Source organism: Trachurus japonicus, chromosome 8 (assembly GCF_045865225.1).
Source record: "Trachurus japonicus isolate A0001 chromosome 8, Traja_1.0".
Taxonomy (NCBI): domain Eukaryota; kingdom Metazoa; phylum Chordata; class Actinopteri; order Carangiformes; family Carangidae; genus Trachurus; species Trachurus japonicus.
In genome coordinates, this window is record NC_140914.1 from 2,666,317 (window position 1) to 2,694,307 (window position 27,991).

The window sequence follows — 27,991 nt, forward strand, 5'->3', positions numbered from 1 at the left end:
TCTATCTATCGTTCTTTCTATCTATCTATCTATCTATCTATCTATCTATCTATCTATCTATCTATCTATCTATCTATCTATCGTTCTTTCTATCTATCTATCTATCTATCTATCTATCTATCTATCTATCTATCTATCTATCTATCTATCTATCTATCTATCTATCTATCTATCTATCTATCTATCTATCTATCTATCTATGTGTTGAGGTTCGGTCTCTGTCCAGTAGGGGTCGCTGGAGGATTCACCGTCTCATCTGAACTCAACACACGAAGCAGAAGCCGTCAGCCAATCAGAGGCCCGCGTCTGTCGGTCCCTCCTGCGCATGCGCACTGCAGCAGCTAATGTTGTTGACATCATGATCATGTCCTAAAGCAGCAGCAGCAGCAGCAGCAGCAGCAGCCGGGCTTTAACGCTGCTTCCCGCGGCTCGCACTCATACACGGCCTCCTCCTCTCCTCCTCCTCCTCCTCTCCTCCTTTTCCTTCCTCCTCCTCCTCCTCTCCTCCTTTCCCTCTCCCTCTTCCTCTCCTCCTCTTCCTCCTCTCCTCCTCCTCCTCCTCTTCCTCCTCCTCCTCCTCCTCCTCTCCTCCTCTCCTCCTCCTCCTCCTCTTCCTCCTCCTCCTCCTCCTCCTCTCCTCCTCTCCTCTTCCTCCTTCCTCTCCTCCTCTCCTCCTCTCCTCCTCTCCTCCTCTCCTCTCCTCCTCTTCCTCCTCTCCTCCTCTCCTCCTCCTGCTGCGGCGCGGCTCCATGGAAACACCTCGAGACTTGGTGAGCTCCGCGGCTCCATCACCGGTCTTTGTTGTGGTTGTGGTGGTTGTTGTGGTTGTGGTGACAGCGGTTGTGTGTCCGTTAACTGAACTGAACACCGGTGCTGCTGTGTGTGTGTGTGTGTGTGTGTGTGTGTGTTGTCTCGGTAACAAAGGCTCGTGCAGCTTGGTCACCGTGGTTACCGGTCATTCTCATGTGTTGTCTCATGTCGCGTTGTTCCGCGGCCGCCGCAGCCAGGTGAGCCCCGCCCACCACCACACATCCATCCCATCCCAGTCCCATCAACCATCAACCATCAACACGCTGCGTTGCTAGGCGACGTTTAAACCCGCCGGCTGGAGGAGAGTGAAGACTGACAGAGACCTGGAGGTCATGTGGTCTGGTCCGTCCTCTCTGCACTGCAGTGGTTCTCAGACCAGACACTGAACAGCAGCAGCTGTCATGTGTTTACTGTACAGGTGTGTGTGTGTGTGTGTGTGTGTGTGTGTGTGTGTGTGTGTGTGTGTGTTCAGGTGATTCTGTGAGGACACACACTGATGCAACCGGTGGTCTGTAACTTCACCGGCCTCACGATTCAGTTCGGTTAGGATTCACAAGTCTACGATTCGATTCAATTATAAGATGCATCACATCCTCAATTTTCTATGTTGCCACGCGCAAGGTGGACTCAATACAGACCCAAAGCGGACGTCCGCTTGACTCGTCCGTACTGGGCGCACAGTACGCCTGACTCTGAAGCAGCGTCAGGCGGCTCACCGCCACTGAAACACTCATGAAACCTCAGATTGAATCCACGGGGCCGTGAGCGACTTACATCTCACTAGGTAGATCACGTCCGCTGCAGCGGCCCTGGGTTTGATTCCACCCGTCAGTCCTTTTGCTGCGTGTTATTCCCCCCTCTCAGTTCTCTCCAGCTGTCCATTTAAATAAATGCATGAAAAGCTGAGCCGGTGGCGGTGACATCACTGCATCGATTCACAATTGTCCAATTAAAGGGATATTCTGGCGTAAGTTTAACCTCATGGTCCAACCAAGGGGGCAGTTGTCGGTCTGAAAAGTGAAGCTCACTTCCGCGTTCAAAAAACTGCAATCCCCCCGGCTTCCTCTGGGGGCTGGTGTCAGAAAGCAGCATTCTCCATAAACCCCCATGTTAAAATCACCGATTTTACATCCTCAGTAAACATGTTAAAAGCCTGGTGTCAGAACGTTTTTGGTCTCAATCGATAGTTCCTACCCCCGCACACACTCTGAGGGGGGTGAATTTTTTTTTTAACTCTACCGTTTTACTGTTATTAGGTTAAAACTCTGGCCAATCAGGGCGCGGAAACGTTGAGTGACAGGTCCGAGCAGCTCCGTGGACAGCTGCTTCGAGGCCAGTGGGCGGGTCCTCGGCCGGCCAATCCAACATGGCGCTGTTCAGGCCGCCATGTTGGAGTCACAAAAACGACTCCCCAAAACCAATGGGTGACGTCACGGACGCTACGTCCATTCTTTTTACAGTCTATGGGTCCAACGCACCGTAACACCGAGTTAGACTCCCCCTGGAGAGATGAAGTCTGCTAACCGCTAGCTTCTCTAGTTGTAGCAACTTTAGCAATGACCGCACCATAACAAACAGCGCAGTATACGGATCCACTATCCACCGATCAAAAAGCCACTTATAGCCACATATAATGCTCAGAACAGCACCAAACGTCATCAACAGTACAAACAGGGTCCCATCCCATAATACGAGGCATCAAACATCTGTTAGCTTAGCCTGGTTTCTATTGAAAAGAGACGAAAACAACTCACCCACTCTCCTCCAGTTATACGCTATGCAGCAACTTTCCACGTCCGAGTCCAGGCACTGACAACACACACCGAGGCCGACTGGCAGCACAAACATCTGGTTTCAGCACAAACATCTGGTTTCAGCACAAACATCTGGTTTCAGCACAAACATCTGGTTTCAGCGGCCACCGACAGGCAGTGACCACCACACTGACCACTTGATTCCCCCAGGTCCAGCATTTAGACTCCACCGGCTCTCTCCCTCTGTCACTTTTAGCCTCCGTTTCCAGCACATAGCCTCCACCGCAGCTGCCCCTCTTTCACTTTTCTCCTCCATTTCCTTCAGCTTGTCTTCAGTAAACTCGGTCTGAAACTGATAGTGGCGCCGATGGAAATGAAACCAGTCGTTGTTGTTCTCAAACTCCATAAACTCAGCCGTGTCCGTGATGTCTCCTTCACTAAATTACAGACAGTCTCTTCCGGGCAACGAACGGCGTCCTGATCGCGCGTGTGATGTCGCGTCTAATCTCACGCTTGTTTACGTGATTCTCTACCTTCATTTCCCTGTGAACACTCGATAATAACTTTTATAAACTGAGAGGCAAGATACATAGGAACTTTGGCTGCATTATATGGAGTAATACACACACATTCATCCTTGAGCTGAGGGACTCTACTTCACTCGGTAATCGCCTCCACGCCAGCTGACTACCTGTACAAGCAGACAGATAGGATATGGGGGAATCAAGTGGTCAGTGTGGTGGTCACTGTCTGCCAGTGGCCGCTGAAACCAGATGTTTGTGCTGAAACCAGATGTTTGTGCTGAAACCAGATGTTTGTGCTGCCAGTCGGCCTCGGTGTGTGTTGTCAGTGCCTGGACTCGGACGTGGAAAGTTGCTGCATAGCGTATAACTGGAGGAGAGTGGGTGAGTTGTTTTCGTTTCATTTCAATAGAAACCAGGCTAAGCTAACAGATGTTTGATGCCTTGTATTATGGGCTGGGACCCTGTTTGTACTGTTGATGACGTTTGGTGCTGTTCTGAGCATTATATGTGGCTATAAGTGGCTTTTTGACCAGTGGATAGTGGATCCGTATACTGCGCTGTTTGTTATGGTGCGGTCATTGCTAAAGTTGCTACAACTAGAGAAGCTAGCGGTTAGCAGACTTCATCTCTCCAGGGTAGGGATGTATATCGTTAGGATTTTATCGATACCGATACCCATACCGATACTCCTTATCGGTACTGATACTTATCGATACTCTTATCGATACTACAACATGTAATTTAGTGTAAAAAATAATGATGTTAAAAGATTCAACCCTTTTTTTTTGTTTGTTTTTTATTAGGGGGGCAGCAACCAGCATAAAAAATTGACAGCAGAGAGGAACACCTCCTTTAAACCCTGAGCAAGTCAACAGTTAACCTGCAGAAGCTGCAGTTAATCTGTCATCATGATAAAATAGGATCTTCTATGGATCTTGATGAATATTTAGCTTTTTTACTCTTAAAGTTGTATTGCTCTGACTCACAGTTCACGTCAGCTCAGGTGATCTGCAGGTTGTTTTCACTTCATTGCTACGACGCTGCGCCCTGTGTGTGCGTGTGTTTCTGTGTACAGCGCTGACACACACACACACACACGCTGCATCCACAGCAGCCGGTCCATGTTCTTCACGCCGTAGACCAGTCAATTTATGAGACGTGTTACCGCAGAATAAACGACACAAGCAGCTCAGTGTTTCCACAGTCGGAGTTTTCTCCTCCTTTCTTACCGGAGTGACATCAGGTCGCTCTGACTGCACTCTGCTCCTCACAGCAGCAACATGAAGCTGCTGGAACCTCCTCTGTCTCCTCACTGACCTGCTGCTGTAGCTACTGGACACTCCCTCCGCCTCCGACATGACTTAAAGTACTTTGCTGGGTCTCGGTGCGAGGCTTCAAACACATGACGACCCGACACAGGCGAACGGACCGGGCCGGACTCGTTCGCTCCACACGCACCGCCGTGTGTCGGCGCGGCGGCGCGGCAGCGCGAAGAGACGCTGCTGAGACTCGCCGGCTTGCCCGGTCCAAGTGCTGATTAGAGCGGCAGGGATCAGCTGCGGTGACCGCCGTGTAGCGGTTCTGTTGCGCTGACAGACCCGGTGGAAATTGGGGGGTGACAAGCTGCTGTGGCGGCAGTGTCATTATTACGTGACGCTTAGGGAGACGTTCAAAAAGTACCGATAAGAGTACCGTTAGTCCAGAATCTTAACGGTACTCTGGTACCGACGCAAAAAGTACCGGTCCACGGTATACATCCCTACTCCAGGGGGGGTCTAACTCGGTGTTACGGTGCGTTGGACCATGGGTTAAACTTACGCCGGAATATCCCTTTAAGGATCTCGATGCATCTGTAGCCACGTTTCCATCAGCGTGTTTAGATGCATCTAGATGTATCGCATCGGAAAATGATGATGAACAAACTAAAATCCCCTGATTCGCACAAACTGAAATACGCTCGTTAGAGCCGGGTTTGGTTGATTCAAAGGGATGGAAACAGTTTTGTTGGAATTAAGTCTGACGTAACCACTTTCATTCCAACTGCTCCCGTGTTGCAGTTCACTCACAAGACGATATCAGGATTTCCGCTACACATCGCCATGGCAAAATAAAAGCCCCCACACCATAATGATGATTCTTTCTTATTCTTTTATATGTTAAAACAATGTAAAGCAGGGTTTCCACTAACAGTCACTATGGACCCCCTACTACTAAAAATTCTAGAGGAAAGACTGAACATGGTGGACAACATAAGATTTGTGTGGAAAACTCACGCGACTTTGTAGTTTTCACCAAAGTCTGTACTTTTAATGGAAACACACAGGATTCAACTTCTTTTGATGCGCATTTCCCAGTAATTCGAATCACTTTGGATGGAAACATGGCTTGTGAATCTATTATTTTCGGTGCCTCTAGATGCAACACGGGCTGATTCACTCAGTCAGTTCTCTATGATCATAAAGAGTGTGGACCATGTTCGACCAATCTCACTAATTGATCGAGCTGCTTTCGAGGCTTTAGATTGGTTCAAGGCTACAGCTTAGAGCCAATCAACGATCAATAACACACTGCAGGTAACTGATTTAGATTGTGTATTCTCCCTCAGGTGGAGCGTCCGTCCAGCAGGAAGCGCCGGGACTCGTTCGGGGTGTTGGACGGTTTGGAGGAGGACCGGAGCAGCTGCAGCACCGAGTCCAGCGGAGCCAGCGGCGGCTCCAGCCCCGAGGACAGCGAGGACGAAGAGTTAGGAGGAGGAGGAGGAGGAGGAGGAGGAGGAGGAGGAGGAGTGAGTCAGCTCATCCCCACCTCCTCCTCCTCCTCCTCCCTGACACTCATCAAGACCAACGGACAGGTGTACACCTACCCCGACGGGAAGGCCGGCATGGGTCAGTGGCCACATGACATCATCATCACACTGATTTCATTCAGTTTTTCCAGCTCCGACTGCCCAAAAATGTTACAAAAAACAGTAACACTTTAATTTACAGGCCGTTAATTATGTGATAATGTCAAGAAACAGCCAAGAAATAACAATTCATTGTGTTATAATGTCTAGAAATAGTGTTTAATTTCATTATAGTAATGTCGAGAAATATAGCCAAGAAATAATGATTGATTGACATGGTGGAGAAAAGTTCTGGCCTTTCCCAAAAAATTCAAAGCATGTGTAATCTTTTGCTTTTATGAAAAACATGACGTCACTATGAAATCGACCGTTATTTCTAGGATGTTTCTAGACATTATGACGCAATTAATTGTTTTGTTTTTTTTACATTATCACCAAAATGAATGGCCTGTAAATTAAAGGGTTACCCAAAAAACAAAAAATACAAAGCATATTATCCAAAACAATAATCTTTCTGTGGAGTTTAGTTTTTAGCAGATTTCTGTCCATCTAGACCTGACGAACACTTTCTTTTGTACGTTGCCTTTTTCTTTCTGCTATAAGTGCAACTGCAACCTGTACGTCAATGCAAAACAGTATCATAGCAAGTATAACTGTCTTAATCTACATAACTTTGCATCATAATGTATGTTTTTGTAATCAATATTTACATTCCTTCCAATTTGATACAAATTAATAAAATAATATAATAAACATTGACCAAATTCAGCCTCTTTTTTTGTTTGTTTTTTGCCCCTAATCAGACAGCGTATCCAACATTTCTAATGTTGCTAAATTAACACTGCAGACATAGTTTTAAAAGAAAAGTCTTCTTCAGAACATTAAGACAGTAGTCCTTATTCATTTCTTGAGTTAATATTGATGGTTTATTGAAAATAAATATGATTACACAGTGGTTTTCAAACTTTTTTAGATCAAGGACCCTAAACTGACACAAATTAGACCACGGACCCCTCATTGGACAAAATTTTGAAACCAACACCAGAAATACACAAATATTTGTTCTGAGACTGAATAACATTACGTTTTTTAGTACAAATTAGAGCCAGTGGTGTGAAACTCTGGAAAAAAATGTAATGTTTCTGGGGAAAATTTCGAGAAAAAGTTGGATACCACTGGCCTACAGGATGTTAAAGGGTGTGTATCTCCTTGTGCATGTTGCCCATTTAAAGGTTAATGACAGATAATCATCCACAGGGCTCTGAACTTTTATCGTGTAAATATATCCCCACTCTCTGCCTTCACAATAAAAGCCCCTCAGTGCACGTTGAGGAGGAAACAAACAGTATAGCAGTAGACAACAACAACAACAACAGTGTGTGTTGTGTTTCACCAGCCACGTGTGAGATGTGCGGCATGGTGGGGGTCCGCGACGCCTTCTACAGTAAAACCAAACGCTTCTGCAGCGTCTCCTGCTCCAGGAGTTACTCCTCCAACTCCAAGAAGGCCAGCATCCTCGCCCGGCTGCAGGTACCCCACTTATACTTAACCAAGAATCATCTGTTCCATATACAGGACATGAAGTTGACTTATACGTGACGAATGAATGGTGTGTGTGTGTTCTTGTACATGCTACGTTGTGAGGACCGGAACAAGTTTTTAACAAACAGAGTGAGGACATTTTTGGGAGTGAGGACATTTTGGCCGGTCCTCACTTTTTCCAAGGGCTGTTTGAGGGTTAAGACTTTAGGTTATAATTAGGTTTAAATTAGGTTTAGAGTAATGGTTAAGTTTAGGTTATAATTAGGTTTAAATTAGGTCTAGAGTAATGGTTAAGTTTAGGTTATAATTAGGTTTAAATGAGGTTTAGAGTAATGGTTAAGTTTAGGTTATAATTAGGTTTAAATTAGGTCTAGAGTAATGGTTAAGTTTAGGTTATAATTAGGTTTAAATGAGGTTTAGAGTAATGGTTAAGTTTAGGTTATAATTAGGTTTAAATTAGGTTTAGAGTGATGGTTAAGTTTAGGTTATAATTAGGTTTAAATGAGGTTTAGAGTAATGGTTAAGTTTAGGTTATAATTAGGTTTAAATTAGGTTTAGAGTGATGGTTAAGTTTAGGTTATAATTAGGTTTAAATGAGGTTTAGAGTAATGGTTAAGTTTAGGCATTTGTTTTGGATGGTTAAGGTTAGGGTAAGGGGCTAGGGAATACATTATGTCAATGACATGTCCTCACAAAGATAGATTTACAAGGATGTGTGTGTCTGTGTGTGTGTGTGTGTGTGTTGCAGGGGAAGCCTCCCACTAAGAAGGCCAAGGTTCTCCAGAAACAGCCTCTGATGACCAAACTGGCTGCGTACGCTCAGCACCAGAACCAGCACGGAGTCAAGAAGAGCCGTGAGTTCCTCCGTCGCCTCGTTCTACTGGTTCTACTGGTTATATTGGTTATATTGGTTCTATAGACCGAATCTCCTTGTTGTTTACATTCTACTTCCGGGTAGAAAACCAGCACGTAATTTGAATGAGATCAATAGTAACGAACGAGAGTTTAGCTATATATCATATTTTTCACGCCCTATCACCGTTTAGACAAATCTGAAATGATTGAAGAAACATTACTATTTCTGTGTGTGTGTTTTGTGTTGCTGTGTGTTGTATTTATTCAGTTTGGGGGAATCACAGTGTCTAGAAAGCATCGGTGGCTCAGCTGACAGGGACAGCTAACGGTAGCTAAGCTAACGGTAGCTAAGCTAACGGCGGTAGCTAAGCTAACAGCAGGACGTCAGCTGTTAAAACCCTCCCGTTGTGGGACACGACATGAAACTACTCCAGTTAGCTCAGTCATGTTGGAACTCAGATATCCGCTGGAGAAAATATTTTTTCATGGAGCGTTTATTGAGTCACTGAGTTATTAAAGTTAAACAGGTAGCTAACCGTTAGCCCAGCTAATCTATGATAACCATGACTAATTACAAAAATGTGCACACGTAAATAGTAATGTTTGTCCAATCATTGGTTTTATAAACTTTACAAACATCAGATTAGTCTAAACGCTGATATAGTGACATGAAAAAGTAGATAAATATAGAGAAACTCTCGTCCGTCACTATTGTTCGAATACTGGTTTTCTACCAGGAAGTAGTTGTAAACAACAAGGAGATTCGTCCTATTGGTTTAACAACGATAAAATTCACCATCTTTCCTCTGACTTTTATTTTGAAGGGCTGAGTGACTTTTATTTTGAAGGGCTGAGCCGTGAGAAGATCTTAGATCCATCTCGGTGTAGTTTTCCATCTCCTCTCAGCTTCAACAGGTCGGTGTCTGTCAGCCAATCAGAAGAGAGGGGGATGAGACTCTGTCTGAGCCTCTCTTCTGATTGGCTGTTGACTGTTTTCTGACCTGGCGACTTGGTGACTGCTTAGTTGTGACATCACAAAGTCACAGAAGTCACAGAGAGCATCAAACGTGTATTAATCCGCCAAGGAAAGTAGATCCCAACACTTATATATGACTCAACGACGTTGTGTTGCAGTTCCCGTGGAGATGTTTGACTGGGGCCGTTACCTTGGAGACGGGGAAGTGACAGGAGCATCGGTCAGCTGCTTCAAACATGTGGGTGATGCACTCACACACACACACACACACACACACACACACACTCAGGTTCTGTTCTGGCTGTTTTTTTAATGTCGTCAACACAACTCTAAAATGCTGATGTCATGGTGGCCGTGGTGATGCTGAGTCATGGTTTGTCTGTGGTCCAGGTCCCGATGGGCCGGCTGTGGGGCGACATCAGTGAAGGCGTCCGGGTGGAAGTCCCCAACACCGACAGCGGTCTGCCCATGAAGGTTTACTGGATCGCTGGCGTCGTTAAACTGGCAGGTACACACACACACACACACACACACACACACACACACACACGGGACTAGGGATGTGCACGGTTCCCCGAGTACCCGGGTACCCGAGTAGGTAATCTGCTATCCGGTTATGAATTTATTACCCGGTTAACCTAGGATTAAAAAAACAGCACGTTAGAGCAACAGTCTAGTGTCAGATCAAACTACATCATCATGCCGTGGTTCGGCTTTTTAGTTTCGGATCAAGCAACGTGATTTTCTGCTGTGTAAAAGCGTTTTTGGATCGAGCCTCGGACTTTCAAACCTTTTACAATAATCTGTGGTGGTTCCCTCGGAGACGACAGGTGTCATCAAGTCTGTTAGAAAATCTGCTGCTTTCAGTTTACAAACATTTTGAAACCTTCCCAGTTATTTCCTGAAACGATGCGAGGCAGAGAGGAGCGAAGGCACCAACATGTAGTGGACTAATAAATAAGCACCGCTAATGATTTAAAAAAAAAAGAAAAGAAAAAAAGTGTTCTCCTCCTCCTCCGAGGCAGCTGCGGCATAAATGCCCTGCATGCGCTCAGCGCTCAGAGCGCATGCAGCGCATTTATTCCCCGGCATAAAGATGCACATCTACCCCGTATGTGCATCTTCAACTCCATCTCTACTCTTATTCTCCAGCTGATATTTAGTCTGACAACGCTGTGTGTCAGTGATGCGACTGTCTGACGGACAGAGAGCATTTATGCCCCGGCTGCTCTCTGTCCCTCAGACATGACGTCATTTTATTTTTTTAATTTTTATTTTTTATTACAGTAATCGGTTACCCGGGTAACACCAGGTTAGGTTACTCGATTAGGAAATTATTCAAAATGCCCATCAACAACATTCAATGTTTGGGGCGAAACCGAGCTCGGTGTGTGTGTGTATGTGTGTATGTGTGTCTCAGATGTTTGACTGACGGATGACGGATCCAATATCAGTGGCTGATGAATCGTGTGCACCGTGACGTATAATCCGTGCGCCTGCATTATCCAATGTGAAAAAAACTACCATACTTTCATCCCAGGTTTAATCAAAAATAGTATTTTGCACAAAGTTTGGTCTACATCGTCTGTTAGATGAGTTATTACACTAATGTTAAGACTCAGAGTGGAATCAAAATCAATTTTCTTTTCTGAATACCTTTAACGTTGCTGTTAATGCTGCAGCCTTTGACTGGAACACCCTACAAAACACATTTAAACTTTCTGTCTTCACCTCTCTCTCTGTCTTCAAACTAAATCTGCTACAAATCACAGACGACTTCTGCACTTGCTAAATAGGCCTTCTTGTCATGCCCTACTGATTAACTGTTTTATTGTATTGTATTGTATTGTATTGCATTGTATTTTTCTAAGTGTAATTTATATAACCTTGTTTTCACTTTTTAGCACTCCCCTCCCCCTTCCCCAATTTCCCGCAATTTGCTTGCCTGGGTAAATAAAGGTTACTCTCTTATTCCAGCACTCTAGTAATAATAAGCTGGTGTAGGTGGATATGATGAGTTAAAACAAACAAAAAACATTAGAAATTTGGACATAATTAAGATATTTACCATAAGAAGCGTGTGCTGCTCTGCAGGTTTCAAGGCTCTGCTGAGGTACGAAGGCTTCGACAGCGACGCCACCAGAGACTTCTGGTTGAACCTGTGTGTCCCCGACATCCACCCGGTGGGCTGGTGTGCAGCTGGAGGGAAACCTCTGGTCCCCCCCCAGAGTGAGTCCACTACCGCCAGGGAGGGGGAGGGCGAGGGGGGGGCGGGGGGGGTCAGGAGGACAGTAAGACAGGTGATTGGCTGATGTCGTCTGTCTGTGTTCACAGGTATCCTACACAGGTTCAACAACTGGAAAACCTTCCTCGTTAAAAGACTGACGGGGTCCAAGACGCTGCCGCCGGACTTCACCTCCAAGGTTACACACACACACACACACACACACAATGATGCTGTCGTTAGCACTTTTGTCTCTCTTGATATCCACAGATACATCTGTCACATTAGCAGCTGGTAATTTTTTTTTGTTTTTGTAACTGAGAATTACCATCGTAGGTATTACGTCTGCCACTGCTGCAACTCTTATGTTTCATTTTCACTATTAGGCTACCATATTTATTTATTATTATCATTACTGTGAATAATCATGCTGCTTGAGCACTTTGTACTTTGCCCACCTCATACATGTTTCGGTATTGTCTAATGTGTTGTCTAATGTCTAATTGTGTCTTTTTATGCCTCACTTTCGTATAGTAGCTTGTGGTCTGTGTAATTCTGTGTATTTTATCATTTTTATGTTATGTGTAGCCTGGACTACAGATGGAAATTAGCTGTGAGCTAAATCTGGTGCAACCATCTTTTCTTTTTTTCCTGCAAATGATTAATGTAATTGCACACTGTCCCTTATTAAACCAATAAACTAAACTAAACTAACTAAAACTCCGAACTCGGGATCTCCCAGTTGAAAACTCAGATTTCCGACTTCAAACCATTTAGAGACGCACCACGACCAGAACAACCAAAAACATGTTGGACCAGGACAAACAGTGCATTCAAAGTGCCTCATGTATCTAAGATGTTTTCATAAAAAAATAAAAAAGAAGAAGCATTTTAAAATTGTTAAACAGATCATTTAAAATCCAATAACAACATGAATTTACTGTGTTACACAACATCAGTAGGGTAACTCATTCAGTGCCAGAGTTGTTTCCCTCAGTGTACAGCCAGTGCAGCACTTTTGAGGATTTCTGCTACTTTTCAAACAGCCACAGAATATGTTGTGCTATGACTAAAATTACACAGAATATCTCAAATGAAAGGGGAGACACTCAACTTTCACCAGGAAAAAAATTAAAGTTCGTAGCATGTTCCACTTTTTAGTTATCCTCATTTGAATACAGCGTGTTTTCTCCAAATTCAGCATTTAGTTGTTTAGTTAATGTGTAACCGTATGTAAATATTGTATATTTCATAACATTGTTGTAATGTATTTTGGCATTTAAAAAGCATTTTACTCTATGTTTTACCGTTGACGGTGACGTAGGAGTTTGGGAAAACCTGAGTTCTGATTTGTCTCAAATGCAGCATAAACCTGCAGTCAAACTGTATTGACAACTTGACGAAGACAGAGGACGAGCAGTTAACTCATTGAGTGCCAGCCCTTTTATAAAATGGTCAGTGCCTGGTGCCAGCGTTTCGGGGCATTTTGAGTAATATTTCAAGACCCACAGAATATTTTGTACTATGACTCTGAAAACACAAAATAGCTCAAAGGAAAGAGGAGACTCTCTATTTAACTAGGGAAAAAACCATTTGTTTGTACCTTGTTCCATTCTTGATTTATCTTAAGTTGAATAGAGCCTGGTTGCACCAAAAAGACCACTTTTTTTCTAGAAAGCTGAGATTTTTGTGAAAGAGAGTCTCTCAAGAAAAACAGTGATTTATCCGTTTTAATTTTGGCTTCAAAAACATGTAAGACATCTGAAAATTTCATTTCACATTTTTCATTAACCCCCCCCCCCCCCCCCCCCAAAAAAAAAACAACAACAACTAAAATACAACAAGTACGAGCAGTTGCTGCCCCTTCACTCTCTCCTACCCAGCATTTACCAGCCGCAGAAAAGTGCATTTGATGTCATTGGCACTCAAGCATTGGATTTTGATTGACATACATATACTGTATGTCAATGGCACTCAATGAGTTAAGGAGGTGATTGAACTCTCAGACTGACAGACTCTCAGACTCTCTGACTGGGCCCCCTCTCCTCTCCTCTCCTCCAGGTGACGGAGAGCATGCAGTTCCCCTTCAAGAAGCAGATGAGGGTGGAGGTGGTGGACAAGACTCACCTGTGTCGCACCCGCGTGGCTCTGGTGGAGCAGGTGAGACACGGAGGGAAAGGTCAGAGGTCGCTGTCCTCCGCCAGAGGGGTAGAGTGACTCTGTGTGTGTGTGTGTGTGTGTGTGTGTGTGTGTGTGCAGGTGATCGGTGGGCGTCTCCGTCTGGTGTACGAGGAGTGCGACGACGGCACAGACGACTTCTGGTGTCACATGTACAGTCCTCTGATCCACAGCATCGGCTGGTCTCGATCCATCGGACACCGCTTCAAACGCTCCGGTGAGTCAGCTGATCCATGAGTCAGCTGATCGGTGAGTCAGCTGATCCATGAGTCAGCTGATCCATGAGTCAGCTGATCCATGAGTCAGCTGATCGATGAGTCAGCTGATCCATGAGTCAGCTGATCGATGAGTCAGCTGATCGATGAGTCAGCTGATCGGTGAGTCAGCTGATCGGTGAGTCAGCTGATCGGTGAGTCAGCTGATCCATAAGTCAGCTGATCCATGAGTCAGCTGATCGGTGAGTCAGCTGATCGGTGAGTCAGCTGATCCGTGAGTCAGCTGATCGGTGAGTCAGCTGATCGATGAGTCAGCTGATCGGTGAGTCAGCTGATCGGTGAGTCAGCTGATCCGTGAGTCAGCTGATCCATGAGTCAGCTGATCGATGAGTCAGCTGATCGATGAGTCAGCTGATCGGTGAGTCAGCTGATCGGTGAGTCAGCTGATCGGTGAGTCAGCTGATCCATGAGTCAGCTGATCCATGAGTCAGCTGATCGGTGAGTCAGCTGATCCATGAGTCAGCTGATCGGTGAGTCAGCTGATCGGTGGGTAGTAGTAGTAGTAGTAGTAGTAGTAGTAGTTTATTCGATCTTTAACACAAAATTATTTACAGTTGAGCATCAATCCCAGTCGGTCAACCTTCCATAAAACCATCATTAGTTCAACTAGTTCATAAATAGATAGAAAAGGTGCAGGCTGAAGCTCTCTAGCTTATAGATGCTGTCTACTACCCTTTAATTCAATTTTCCATTAAATCCATTAGAGCTCTTCATGGTTTCAGAGTCATAGAAAGAAACAAGTATCCAACAATTAACAAATGAAGCCAAAAAATAAAATAAATAGATAATTTCAGTTGCAATCAGAGTCATAGAAAGAAACAATTATCCAATAATTAAAGGGACAACGAGGAGTTTTGGAAAGCGAAGGGTTTTCATACTACATTTCCCATGAGCCTCTGCGCGCACGGTGAAATTCAGAATGTTTTCATTCATCAACAATGAAAGTCAGAGGTTCACATACCGTCGTAGTTCCCACCATAAACCGCGATTTGGCGGCGTTATTCTCATGACTCGCCGGTCAGTGTCCAGGAAACCGAAAGTAAAGAAACGCTGGTCGGCTCGCCCAGCATTTCCACCACCACTAATAATAACAAAATAACCATAGAGACAAAACCATAGATTTATCTAAAATGGACCATTAACAAGTGGTAACGGAGATTCATCCACATTAATATCAGACTTTTTTATAACCAAATAGAAACTCCTCGTTGTCCCTTTAACAAGTGTAGCCAAAAAAAATAAAAGAAATAAATAATTTAACAACATTACAGTTGCAATCAACACCCAACTATTCAATCCTTCAGCTGATCGATGAGTCAGCTGATTGAAAGATAAAGTCCATCAGGTTTTCAGCAGCTGTAGAATCAGTGTGTGTGTGTGTGTGTGTGTGTGTGTCTCCAGATGTGTTGAAGAAGCTGGACGGCCCGGTGGACGCTCCTGGACAGCTGTTTGCCAAGGTGAGAGTCTGGTCACCAGCAGCTGATCGGTTCTGGTTCTGGTTCTGGTTCTGTCCTGGTCCAGGTGGATCTACCTGACTCAGCACAGACCGCCGGCCAATCAGAGGCGGCGCTGGGAGGGGAGGGGCGGGGCCTCAGCCGCTCACGCCTGCGTCCTGTGTTTGTTGCCAGGTGAGGGAGGTGGACCAGACCGGCTCGTGGTTCGAGGACGGGATGAAGCTGGAGGCCATCGACCCTCTGAACCTGTCGGCCATCTGCGTGGCCACGGTCCGGAAGGTGAGCTCGCTGCACAAACACAACATCTTAACAAGAATATCTGTCTTAATTCTAGTCTAAACAATCTCATTCTACTTAAAATAAGACTCATCACATAAAAAGCAGCTTTTTACTTCTTTCAAGCAGATTTTCACTTGAAATAAGTAGAAAAATCTGATAGTGGGGCAAGTGCATGTGCAATCATGTGCTATGGGATAGTGCAATATAAATCGATCCTGCACTTTATTCTTTTTTTTTTTTTTTTTTTTTCAACTTTATTGCAAGGTTTCTCACCTTCACAAACATAGTCATAATCATTTCATTTTCTTAATTGTACCTTGCATTTTTTTTCCAAGTATATATTCCAAAGTAAATAACAAACAATAAAATAAACAAACAATAAGATAAATAAACTAACTAAATAAACTAACATCAACTAATGAGAAAATAAGCAGTGGTGCATGTGTGCGTGTTCATGTATCTGTGTGTGTGTATGCATGTGAGCATCAGTGTTGGGGTGGGGACCATTTAGTTCATCTCCTTAATTTGATTGAATATGTCCACTGTTTTTATCAGCCTTTCTTTACAGTATAACTTATTCCAAATATGTATTTGTTCCCTATTTATAATCATCATATAAGCATCGTGCAATTAAATTCAATTCAATTCAATCTTGCACTTATGCACTCGTCACTTTAGCACATAGCACTTTAACTAGCACTGTAGCTCTTTATAACTTCTCAGTAATCTTTCGGTCCCCTTACCCACTCTTTTAACCGTCTATGGTCAGTTAACTGCTGGTTTATTTATGTAGTTCATATATGTTTTGTGTAAGATGTCGAGGTGTTTTGTTGTCCTAGTCCTGCCTCTTGGACTTTTTACTTTTTGTACTTTTTATCGTCATTGTCTTTATGTCTAACATCAACCTGCCAATGGGACTGGGGATGGAAATTAGCCACTAGGCACATGTCAATGTCCATCAATATGTACTGTTCCCATTTTTAAATAAATAAATAAATCTGAAATCTGAAAATCCTCCTTATTATTACTAGACCAAAAAACTCGCTTTCACTGTCAGATTTTTCTACTTATTTCAAGTGAAAATTTGTTTGAAAGAAGTGAAAATGATCTAAAAACAAGTTAATTTTTAGGTGATGAGTCTTATTTTAAGTGGAAGGAGATTAGTTTAGACTAGAAATAAGACAAATATTCTTGGAAAGATTTAGAAAGAAACCAACTAGAAACCAATCACAGGACCACCCACTGTGGGTTTAAATCCCTGGGTTTCTGGCATTAGTCTCAGAACTGAAGAAGCCTCTTGGATGAAGGTGAAACGTCTTCAAGAAAGAAAAGAAGTCCCGTTGCTTTTTACTACGACTCCACAAGAGAACGATTTAGAGTTTTTGCAGTGCACTGTCGGCCAATCAGATCAGGTAACAGACGCTCTGTTAGCTCCGGTAGCTCCTCATGCTAACAGCAGTGTGTTGCCATAGTAACAGACCCCCCCCCCACAGGTCCTGGCGGATGGATACCTGATGATCGGCATCGACGGCTCGGAGGCGGCCGACGGCTCCGACTGGTTCTGTTACCACTCCACCTCTCCCTCCATCTTCCCCTCCGGCTTCTGTGAGATCAACAGCATCGAGCTGACGCCGCCCAGAGGTGACGACACACACACACACACACACACACACACACACACACACACACACACACTAGTGCTGCACGATTTGATAAAAATGTGTGTTTTGTGATTACAGAGTGTATTTCTCTACTCAAAACATAGGAAATACAACAGCTGAGACCTGAAATAACTAAATATTCAAAATCAGTCAATAAATAAAAGAACCTTCTGTCCAGTTTGCAGATCATTTTCCGAAACCGCTCCTTGTTAAAGGAGAATTCCGGTCATTTTTGACCCCTAAATCGTTGTCCTGATGGTCAGCCAGTGTTGGTTGGAGCAAAAAACGCGACTAAAATTGCTGCAGGCAAACCAGAGTTACCATGGTTACCCGGTGCTAGGGATATTAGCCACAACGCTAATCTATGGGGGCAATTCTTTCAACCACAACAAACACTCAGAAAACAATCAGATATCTCTGGTACATGACTGGAATCCTTAGAGACACCACTGAACTCATATAGTGTACGGTTATACTGAGTATAAACAGTATAAACTTTATGTTTTTACAGTATCAACAGTATAAAGTTTGTGTTTTTGCAGTATAAACAGTATAAACTTTATGTTTTTGCAGTATAAACAGTATAAACTTTGTGTTTTTGCAGTATAAACAGTATAAACTTTGTGTTTTTGCAGTATTAACAGTATAAACTTTGTGTTTTTGCAGTATTAACAGTATAAACTTTGTGTTTTTACAGTATTAACAGAATAAACTTTGTGTTTTTGCAGTATAAACAGTATAAACTTTGTGTTTTTACAGTATTAACAGAATAAACTTTGTGTTTTTGCAGTATAAACAGTATAAACTTTGTGTTTTTACAGTATTAACAGAATAAACTTTGTGTTTTTGCAGTATAAACAGTATAAACTTTGTGTTTTTACAGTATAAACAGTATAAAGTTTGTGTTTTTGCAGTATTAACGGTATAAACTTTGTGTTTTTGCATGTAGCCACTGAAACATCCCAGAAAAACATTACTATCCCATCACAGAGCGCCTGCTCTCCCCGCCACAGAAACTAACACTTATTCCTTGTTGTGATGATTTCTTTACAACAATAAACGGTGGAGCAGAGCAGTGGTAACGTCCAAAATATCTCCGACTATGTCCCGTCTCCTAGGTTACAGCAACCTCCCCTTCAGGTGGTTCGAGTATCTGAAGGAAACCAAGTCTGTGGCGGCGCCGGTCAACCTGTTCAACAAGGTGAGAGGAGGAGGAGGAGGATGATGATAGCGACCATGACAATGATGATGATGACGATAATGATGACAACAACGATAGCCACCATGACAATGACGATAATGATGCATTGTTTTCCACAGGTTTGCAAGGAGACTGTGGCGGTAGCGGATCGTCCGACAGGGGGGCGGGGGTCGCTCCGTATCGCTTTCGCTTTTACCACGCACTGCTGTTATGCATGCGCTAGGGTTTAATATTTTTCCCGAAAATAACATGAATCAGATCCCGGAATAAGACGACCCATTTCCCGGGAAATAGCTGCAGGGTTTTTTTGTTCATTTTTTTTAGCCCATAGGCATTATGTATATGTATCATTCAAATATGCGTTCCTAAATCCCAAAATGACATTTTGTATAAAATTATTACACAGTATTTGTATCATTATTAGTGCAAAAGGATACAGTTTACGCTATCAACAGCAATAATAAATAAAGCTACTGCGCGTCGTGCGCAACATCTGCAGCAGCGCTATGCCAGGTGGATTATGTCCAAGACTTGTCTTCTGAAAAGTTAGGCAACCCTTATATAAAACCAATATTTTACAGAGTTTAGTTATAAAAACAAAATATGTTAAAGTAAACCATTGAGTGATTCCTAAACCATTCTCTTAAACTAAATCAATTACCTGGCTAATGTGCTTTCTTTGGGATATTTCTCATGCTGAGATTCTAAATGTTGCGCAATGCACTTGTTGATCCCCCAGAACACTTGATAACCCGGTCACACAACTTACACTTTGCGTTGTCATTCTCCAGTTTTTGAAAATGCCCCCACACAAAACTGATCACAGACCCAGACATCATTAGCGGAGGCAGCCTGCTGCTGAATAGTGAGCCTGTATTACCGTAGTTACGGTGGCACCGTCGCCTCTATCAACGTTACTGCATTAGACGCGCACCATTGATTTTTTTTTATTAGGCTATTTTCCCGGTTTCCCGTCATAACCTTTCCTGGGAATCGAGAAATAGTTTTGATCAGATTAAATCGAGGGATTAAACCCTAGCATGCGCACTTCTCTCTGTGTGTGAGAGAGAGAATGTCAAAACGGAGCGGCGCTACGCAGAGATGAATGAACGGAACGATTGATGGAAAAAAAAGCAGAATCAATTTGTGGCGCTTGGTCTTGGTTCTGTGGCGCTGCGCCACACATTTGTCTATGAATGGGAAACACTGTGGTGACACTGGCGACAAGGACGATCATGACAATGACAGAGACGTGTTTGACGACGATGATGATGATGATGAGGATGTGCTGTCTTCCTCCAGGACGTCCCGAACCACGGCTTCCGTCCCGGGATGAAGCTGGAGGCCGTGGACCTGATGGAGCCCCGGCTGGTGTGCGTCGCCACGGTGACCCGCATCGTGCACCGGTTGCTACGGATACACTTCGACGGCTGGGAGGACGAGTACGACCAGTGGGTGGACTGCGAGTCGCCCGACCTCTACCCGGTGGGCTGGTGTCAGCTGAGCGGCTACCAGCTGCAGCCGCCCGCACTCAGCCAAGGTACCACGCTGCTACACTCTGGACCAATCAGAGAGCAGAGAGGTTAGGTCAGACTAGAGCACTGTAAAAGAGAGTAAGGACAGCATTGGTCCAATGGCAGCGCCTCCTGGTGGAGGAATATGGGTTTTGCAAAAGCGCCCAAGAACTGACATCTCTGCATTGTTGGTGAATGAGCAGTGTGGTGTTTTCAATAATTTAAGGACATTTATAGATCACCCACGTTAATAGCATCATTGAGGATCCTTTACAGATAAACATTAACACTAGAGCACTGGAAAAGAGAGTAACGACACCACCATTGACTCCCGTGGTAAGGGTTTAAGGGTCTAAGGGTTTAAGGGTTTAAGGGTTTAAGGGTTTAAGGGTTTTGGGCCCCTAGTGGCAGGATATGGGTATTGCAAAAGCGCCAAGAAAACTCATTCACTCCAATGTATGTGTGTTGCCCACTGGCTTGTAAATTGATGAAAACGGATGTGTTTTTGTTTTTAGGTGTCTTGGTCATATCAGATTATACTTATAATTTGTTTATTACAAAATGTAGATTGAAACATTCATGTAGACAACTATTTTTTTTTACTCACCTATGTGTTAATGTTTATCTGTAAAGGATCCTCAATGATGCTATTAACGTGGGTGATCTATAAATGTCCTTAAATTATTGAAAACACCACACTGTTCATTCACCAACAATGCAGAGATGTCAGTTCTTGGGCGCTTTAATGCAATACCCATATTCCTCCACCAGGAGGCGCTGCCATTGGACCAATGCTGTCACTACTCTCTTTTCCACTGCTCTAGGTTAGACTAGAGCAGTGGAAAAGAGTCACGACACACATTGGTCCAATGAGCAAGTGTGGTATTTTCAATAATTTATGGACATTTATAGATCACCCACGTTAATAGCATCATTGAGGACCCTTTACAGATAAACATTAACACATAGGAGAGTAAAAAACAAAACAAAAAAAAAACAGTTATCTACTGTACATTAAAGGGACAACGAGGAGTTTCTATTTGGTTATAAAAAGTCTGATATTAATGTGGATGAATCTCCGTTACCACTTGTTAATGGTCCATTTTAGATAAATCTATGGTTTTGTCTCTATGGTTATTTTGTTATTATTAGTGGTGGTGGAAATGCTGGGCGAGCCGACCAGCGTTTCTTTACTTTCGGTTTCGTGGCGAGTCATGAGAATAACGCCGCCGAATCTCCGTTTATGGTGGGAACTACGACGGTATGTGATCGTCTTCCAACCTCTGACTTTATTCTTGATGAATGAAAACATGAGTCTGTCTTGCGCCGTCTTGCGAATTTCACGGTGCGGAGGCTCATAAATGTAGTGTGGAAACACTTCGCTTTTACAAAACTCCTGGTTGTCCCTTTAATGTTTCAATCTATATTTTGTAATAAACAAATTATAAGTATAATCTGATATGACCAAGACACCTAAAAACAAAAACACGTCCGTTTTCATCAATTTACCAGCAAGTGGGCAACACACATACATTGGAGTGAATGAGTTTTCTGGGCGCATTTGCAATACCCATATCCTGCCACTAGGGGCGCAAAACCCTTAAACCCTTAAACCCTTAAACCCTTAAACCCTTAAACCCTTAAACCCTTACCACGGTAGTCAATGGAGGTGTCCTTCTCCAGTGCTCTAAACGCCACTAAGCTGAAGCTCCGCCCACTGAACCACCGCCTCGTCTCATTGGCTCGTTTCTTCTGCCGTGTCTCAGTCGTGTTGAAACCGACTCATTGATGTGTAAATGTTGTTCAGGTTCCAGAGAACTTCAGTCGGCGGCGTCCAGACAGAGGAAGAAGTCTCAGCAGTACAAGGGCCAGAAGAAGAGTGAGTGTTGGCTCCTCTGATCAACAATCACCGATCAGATTGATTGATTTCACATTAATAGATTAGTCATAGCAGTAGGTTCGTTACCTTTAATTGTTGGTGCAAGCTATTTTTAGAACGGCGGAGCAGAGCCGTGAGCTGCTCAGAGCTACACTACAGAGGCTCATTATGGGATTTCTTCGTTTCCCTCATCAAACTCATCAAATACACAATCCAACAACTCCACAACGCTCTGGTGGACAAGTTGTGAGCTGCACATTCACCACGCTATGAGATAATAACACAACGTTACCACACAGAGTTGTTGTAGAGGGAAATTCATGCAAAACCACTGATGCACGTTGCCTTCAGGGACAGTTTTTCATCATCAGTCTCTGTATTTCCCTCTACAACAACTCTGTGTGGTAACGTTGTGTTATTATCTCATAGCGTGGTGAATGTGCAGCTCACAACTTGTCCACCAGAGCGTTGTGGAGTTGTTGGATTGTGTATTTGATGAGTTTGATGAGGGAAACCAAGAAATCCCATAATGAGCCTCCGTAGCGTAGCTCTGAGCAGCTCACGGCTCTGCTCCGCCGTTCTAAAAGTAGCTTGCACTGACAATTAAAGGTAACGAACCTACTGCTATGACTATAGGGATTATGGTGATGGGCCAATTTGACTAAATGTTGAACTATCCCTTTAAATCAGTTTATCAGCCATCATTATGAATCAGTTATTGGATCAATATCAACCAAAGGAAAAGCTGAAAGTTTAACGTCTCCGTCTCTCAGAGAGGAAGTTGCCCATCGCCAAGCGACCGGTCAGTCTCTCCGGTGCCGTGGTAACGGGCGTCCCCAGGAGCCTATCAGGAGACGAGAACGAGACTCCGCCTGATTACCCATCACCCCCCACACCGGCTTCAGCCGCGCAGCCGCCGTCTGCAGAGCCGGAGAGCCCCAACGCAGAGGGGAGGGCAGGTACGGACAAACATCTGTCTGTGTAGGTTCATTTATATCTGCAGAAGTCTTAATTTTTTTATTTTTTTATTTTTTTAATGGAAACAGGCAATGACATACAAATTTAGAAACATACAATGTAACACCACGGACAAAAACACAAACAACAAAACAGAACAAAACAAAACATGACAAAATAAAACAAAGCAGGACCAAATGGGACAGAAAAGTGCTAAAAAATAAAAAAGGATGTAAACATACACAGATTAAATGTACATTTACTACACAATATACATTTAATCAAACTTACATTTTTCCCATTTTTTGTTTTTTGTTTTGTTTTTCTACCTTTTCTTGATTTGTTGCAAATATTATTTCCAAAATAAATTGGCTTCACACTTTATTTATTTGATTTGATTATTATTCATATGAGCCACGAATCGTTTTCCTTCCACTTCACAGTGACGCTCCACTTTCTACCTCTGGGGGCTGGGACCAGAAGAGAGCAACTCTCCATTGAGCCCCATGTTAAAACAGCCTTTAGACTTTACAGCTTAAAGAAACATATTTACAGCCTGGTACATTTCATTTTTTTGGTCTCTACTGATAGTTTCCATCTCCGTCAACACTGTGGGGGGGGGAATTTTTTTGTACCACAACCGTTTTAGTTGTTTACGCTTCAAATTGGTGCATAAATTACGTTGAGTGACAGGTTCACAGACAGTTTACCGGCCGTTAATTGGTTGCTCCGAGGCCAGGGGGCGGGGTCTCGGCCGGCTAACCGCTGCAACTCTCCAAATATGGCAAGTAGACAAAATCCAAGATGGCGGTGCAGTTCAAACCCCTGTTAGTAGCGGCACAAAACAGACTCCCCCAAACCAATGTGAGACGTCACGGTGCTACGGACATTCTTTTTACAGTCTATGGTCTGATCTCAGGATCTGGTTTAAGTTTTGAAACAACACATTTTCAAGACTTGATCCAATCCAATCCAATAATTTCCCAGCTTGGGATCAACAAAGTATATCCATCTATCTATCTATAGGTGCGTTTCCATCAGCTGTTTAGATCATCTAGATGTATCGCATCGGAAAATGATGATGGAAACGCCGTGATTCAAATTAAAATTCCCTGATTTGCACAAACTGAAATACGCTGCTATGGCCGGGTTTTGGTTGATGATTCGAATTAAGTGACGTAGCCACTTTCACCCCGTCTGCTCCCGTGTTGCAGTTCACTCACAAGACAACATCAGAGTTTCTGCACCGCCACAGCAAAATAAAAGCCCCCCCACACCTTCATAATGATGTTACTGCTCAGTTCTTCATAGTTCCTCCTCAGTAAAAACCAAACTTATCAACCAGCGAATCCAGCGTTTATCATTAATAAAGTCTCTCTCTCTCTCCCACACACACGGACAGGTCGTGTTATGAAGGTAATAAACATATGCGCTAAATCGTGCTAATGTGTTCAAATCAGACCGTCAGTCCGGCCGGCCGGGGGGGGGGGGGGGGGGGGTGAAAGTCCGTAGATGGAAACACACAGGATTCTAATTTCTTTTAATGCGCATTTCCCAGTAATTGGAATCACTTTGGATGGAAACATGGCTTATGATCCAGAATCTGATTAGATCACTTTTCGAACAACTGTGAACAGGTTCCTCTTGGTGACAGAAGCAGAGATGTTTCCACAGTTTGTGATGTTTGAGGTGAACAGGAAGTTTGGATCTGACCTCCTGTGTGTTCCTGCAGGTTCTCAGAGGAACCAGGAGAACTCCGACGGAGCCGAACCTCGAGCTTCCGACCGGACCGAGACGGAAACCAACGGGTCGTCTGGAGATTTCTTCAGCCACCAGGACCAGTAGGAGCCTCGTCCTCCCTCCATCCCTCCATCCCTCATCCCTCCATCCCTCCATCCCTCTCTCTCAGAGACTCGTCCTCACGGATACTTTACTGTCAGTGACGAGCGCAGGAATTCACAGTTTCCAAGTATTTTTATTCCAAGCATCAGCTCGGTCGGAGCTACGGGAGCCTGGAGGATCAAACCAACCAGCCAGCCAATCAGGACGTTCGCTTCCTAACCACAGTGAAAAAAAAAGAAAAAAAAAAAAGGTGAAGACTGTGTTTTTTTTAATCGAGGTTATTGATCGGCCTCTTGTTGTATTTATTTTTTTCTAACGAGCCGAAGTTACCGGAGGTTTTGACTGAGCCGCCGCCGCCGTTTCACAAACTCCGTCGTCTCATCTCAGCTTCTGATTGGTCAGGAACTAAAACGACTTTAACGTGACCTGACGCTGGGTCGGAGACGAGGAGGAAAAAGGAGGAAAACTGAAGGGAACAACTGAAAAAACACAGAATAATAATGATACTGGATGATTAGTGTGTGTGTGTGTGTGTGCGTGTGTGTGTTCTGGTGGTCGACGCTGTTTTTATCTTATTTATTTGCTCCACAGTGAATCCACAGTGAAGTTGAACTCAATCAGAATAATTAATAATTAAAGGAGATAATCAATGAGAAACGTCACGTTAATCCATTAATTATTCCATTAATTAAGCCATTGTAGTTACAGTTAATGCAATAATTCAACAATCAATAAACTAATGAGTAGAGCTGTCAACACCATGGTAACTCTTTAACACAGTCCAATTTTAAGGGAAGCTGAATATTTTAATATATTTATTAAATATCTTAAATTTCCCTTTAAAGTTCAGTTTGGACAAATAAAACGTGGAATTAATCTCAGTTAAGTCAACTAATAATCATCAATAATCAGTTTTTATATGTTTAAAACATGTGTATTTTGGGGGTTAGGGTTACCCTAACCCTAACCTAACCCTAACCCTAACCCTAACCCTAACCCTAACTGCTAATACCTCACCACAGATTTAACACAGATTATCTCCAAAACACAAATTAAATTAAATTAAATTAAATTAAAACTATATGTGATTAAAATATAACACAAAATATAATTTAACAAGAAATAAGTGTAATAATAATAATAAAGTAAATTTGATTTATGAGTTTTACGAAAAGAGAAGAGATTAAACAGGTTTCAGATGTTACAGTAAAGTGTTAATAATATAGGTTTTATGAAATGATCAATAATCTATAAAAGGGCCGTGCATCAGCAACATATTTAATTTTGTATTTTAATTACAGAACGACGACGTGAACGCGCTTCAGTTCAGACGTCGACATGGATCATCAACATGTCGACGGAAATAATTAATATTCATGAGAAAAGATTAATTTAGAGGTTTTTAATGATGTCATCATATAAAAACTCCTGGTGAATCTTTGATGACACAACTGAATGTGAATATTGTTCGTTTGTGTGTTTGTTACAGTCCGGTGTGGTCGACACGAGGTTCAGTCTCATCTAATAAGGAGTCACAAAGATTTTTAGTTCATAAAAACACAACAACAACAAGGACTAAAGACTTAAAAAAAGAAAAAAAGACAAGTGACGTGATCCTGTGACGTCACAGAAAACTGAACGGTGCCAAAATGAAACTTGTTACTGTTAAAATCTGACTGAACCTTTAAAGTCCAGTTCTGCCAGAATAGAACAGTTTAAAAACAGACAGGACGAAAAAACACAAACCAAGTTTTAATCATTTCACATATTTCTACTTTTTTTTTTTTTTACATTTTGTCTTTTTCATGTGAAAGTTTTACTGCGTTGTGTGTTTTTCTGGCAGCTCGGGGCTTCCATACCGATGTTACAGGGCTCTAAGTGTGAAATCTGAAGGACGTGTGTGTGTGTGTGTGTGTGTGTGTGTGTGTGTTAGGGATGTAACGATATGGAAAACTTGTCAATTATAATGACCAAATTATCACGGTTATCGATATAATCGCGATAAAGCTTCTTTATCAGGAAATGTTCCTTCAGTGCAAGTTTAAATTATCACGTAAACTACCTTTAAAACTAGTTGAAAACGTCACAATAAAACATTAAAAATACAGTTTCTTGAGCTGAAGTTACAGACATGTAACAACAAGCCGTCGATATGGACTCAGGTTCTTAGTTCGTCACTGTCAGTGACCATAATTATTGATTAACTCAAGAAATTGTATTGTTAATGTTTTATTGTGATGTTTTCAATTAGTTTTAAAAGTATTTTAAGTGACAATTTAAACCTGAACTGAAGGAACATTTCCTGATAAATGATAAACTTAGTCGCACTTAACAATATTGCAATTGATCCTTTGTCAAGTCCCGCCCTCCATGGTTACTGTTGCTAGGTTGGACGAACAATGGTCACGGAAGGGTTAACTGCCATTGAAAACCATTGAAAATTAGGCAGATTTAAATTGCTTGTAATGGAAATTTTAATTAACTTATCTATCAGAAAAATGGTGTCCGTGATAGAAGACAGACGTGGCTAAAGAGCGGTTTGAACGGCATTACCTGACTTTTCCAAAAAGCGGGGTGAAATCATTGTTTTGGTCACTCACTAGCTAGTAGGCTAGCTAACGACGCTAGCTAACGTTAGCTACTAGCTAACATTAGTTACTAGCTAACGCTTAAAAAACCTTCACAAAGTTCAAAAGACATTAGCAATGGTAACGTTACCTTTGCTAGATAACTTTTAAGGTTAAAGTAGTATATTACTTTATATATGATATATGATACTGAATGATTAGTTATGTGTGTATACATAGGCTATATGTTAGCCTATGTATATAACATAGTTATATTCATAGGCTAAGTATGTTTATTGATGTCTTAGGTTTGGGGAATGGGATAAAGATGACTCTGGGAATACGTTCCAGATATCGTGAGTCGCTATTACAGGAACCCCAGGCACATTTGAACCATATTGAAAAATTATAAAGTAGTTTTTGCCGAAAAAATAGCTGCTGTCTACCTCTCTGGTTTCATAGGGTTTCATCCCAGGGTTGTCCAACCTTAGAACCTTAGAAAGCGCTCTGATTGGTGGATCAGCAGACCAATCAGAAGGCAAACAAAGGGTCAACTACATCGATAACTGTGGTCCCTATTTGGTCCCTATAATCCTGTATCTTTACATCCCTAGTGTGTGTGTGTGTGAACATGGACCGTCTCACGCACTAAAC

The 27,991-nt window shown here is 42.9% G+C and overlaps 1 protein-coding gene across 1 annotated transcript; it reads left to right on the top strand.

The window, feature by feature from the left end:
• The first annotated feature begins 720 nt into the window (after positions 1-720).
• LOC146982325 (MBT domain-containing protein 1-like) lies at positions 721-24,822 on the top strand. Its single transcript, XM_085783323.1, has 18 exons — positions 721-770; positions 5,694-5,973; positions 7,330-7,463; positions 8,224-8,329; positions 9,465-9,544; positions 9,697-9,814; positions 11,401-11,535; positions 11,641-11,729; positions 13,592-13,690; positions 13,790-13,925; positions 15,385-15,440; positions 15,612-15,716; positions 17,210-17,357; positions 18,496-18,578; positions 19,881-20,118; positions 21,900-21,971; positions 22,745-22,930; positions 24,661-24,822. Exons 1-18 carry the CDS (start codon positions 750-752, stop codon positions 24,771-24,773), a joined length of 2,199 nt encoding a protein of 732 aa, XP_085639449.1. The 5' UTR covers positions 721-749; the 3' UTR covers positions 24,774-24,822.
• The last annotated feature ends 3,169 nt before the right edge of the window (positions 24,823-27,991 follow it).

Coding starts and splice junctions, on each gene's coding strand:
- LOC146982325 (XM_085783323.1), top strand. CDS start 750: ATGGAAACACCTCGAGACTTG. Junction 11,536..11,640: donor ACCTCTGGTCCCCCCCCAGA/GTGAGTCCACTA, acceptor CTGTGTTCACAG/GTATCCTACACAGGTTCAAC. Junction 15,717..17,209: donor GCGTGGCCACGGTCCGGAAG/GTGAGCTCGCTG, acceptor CCCCCCCCACAG/GTCCTGGCGGATGGATACCT.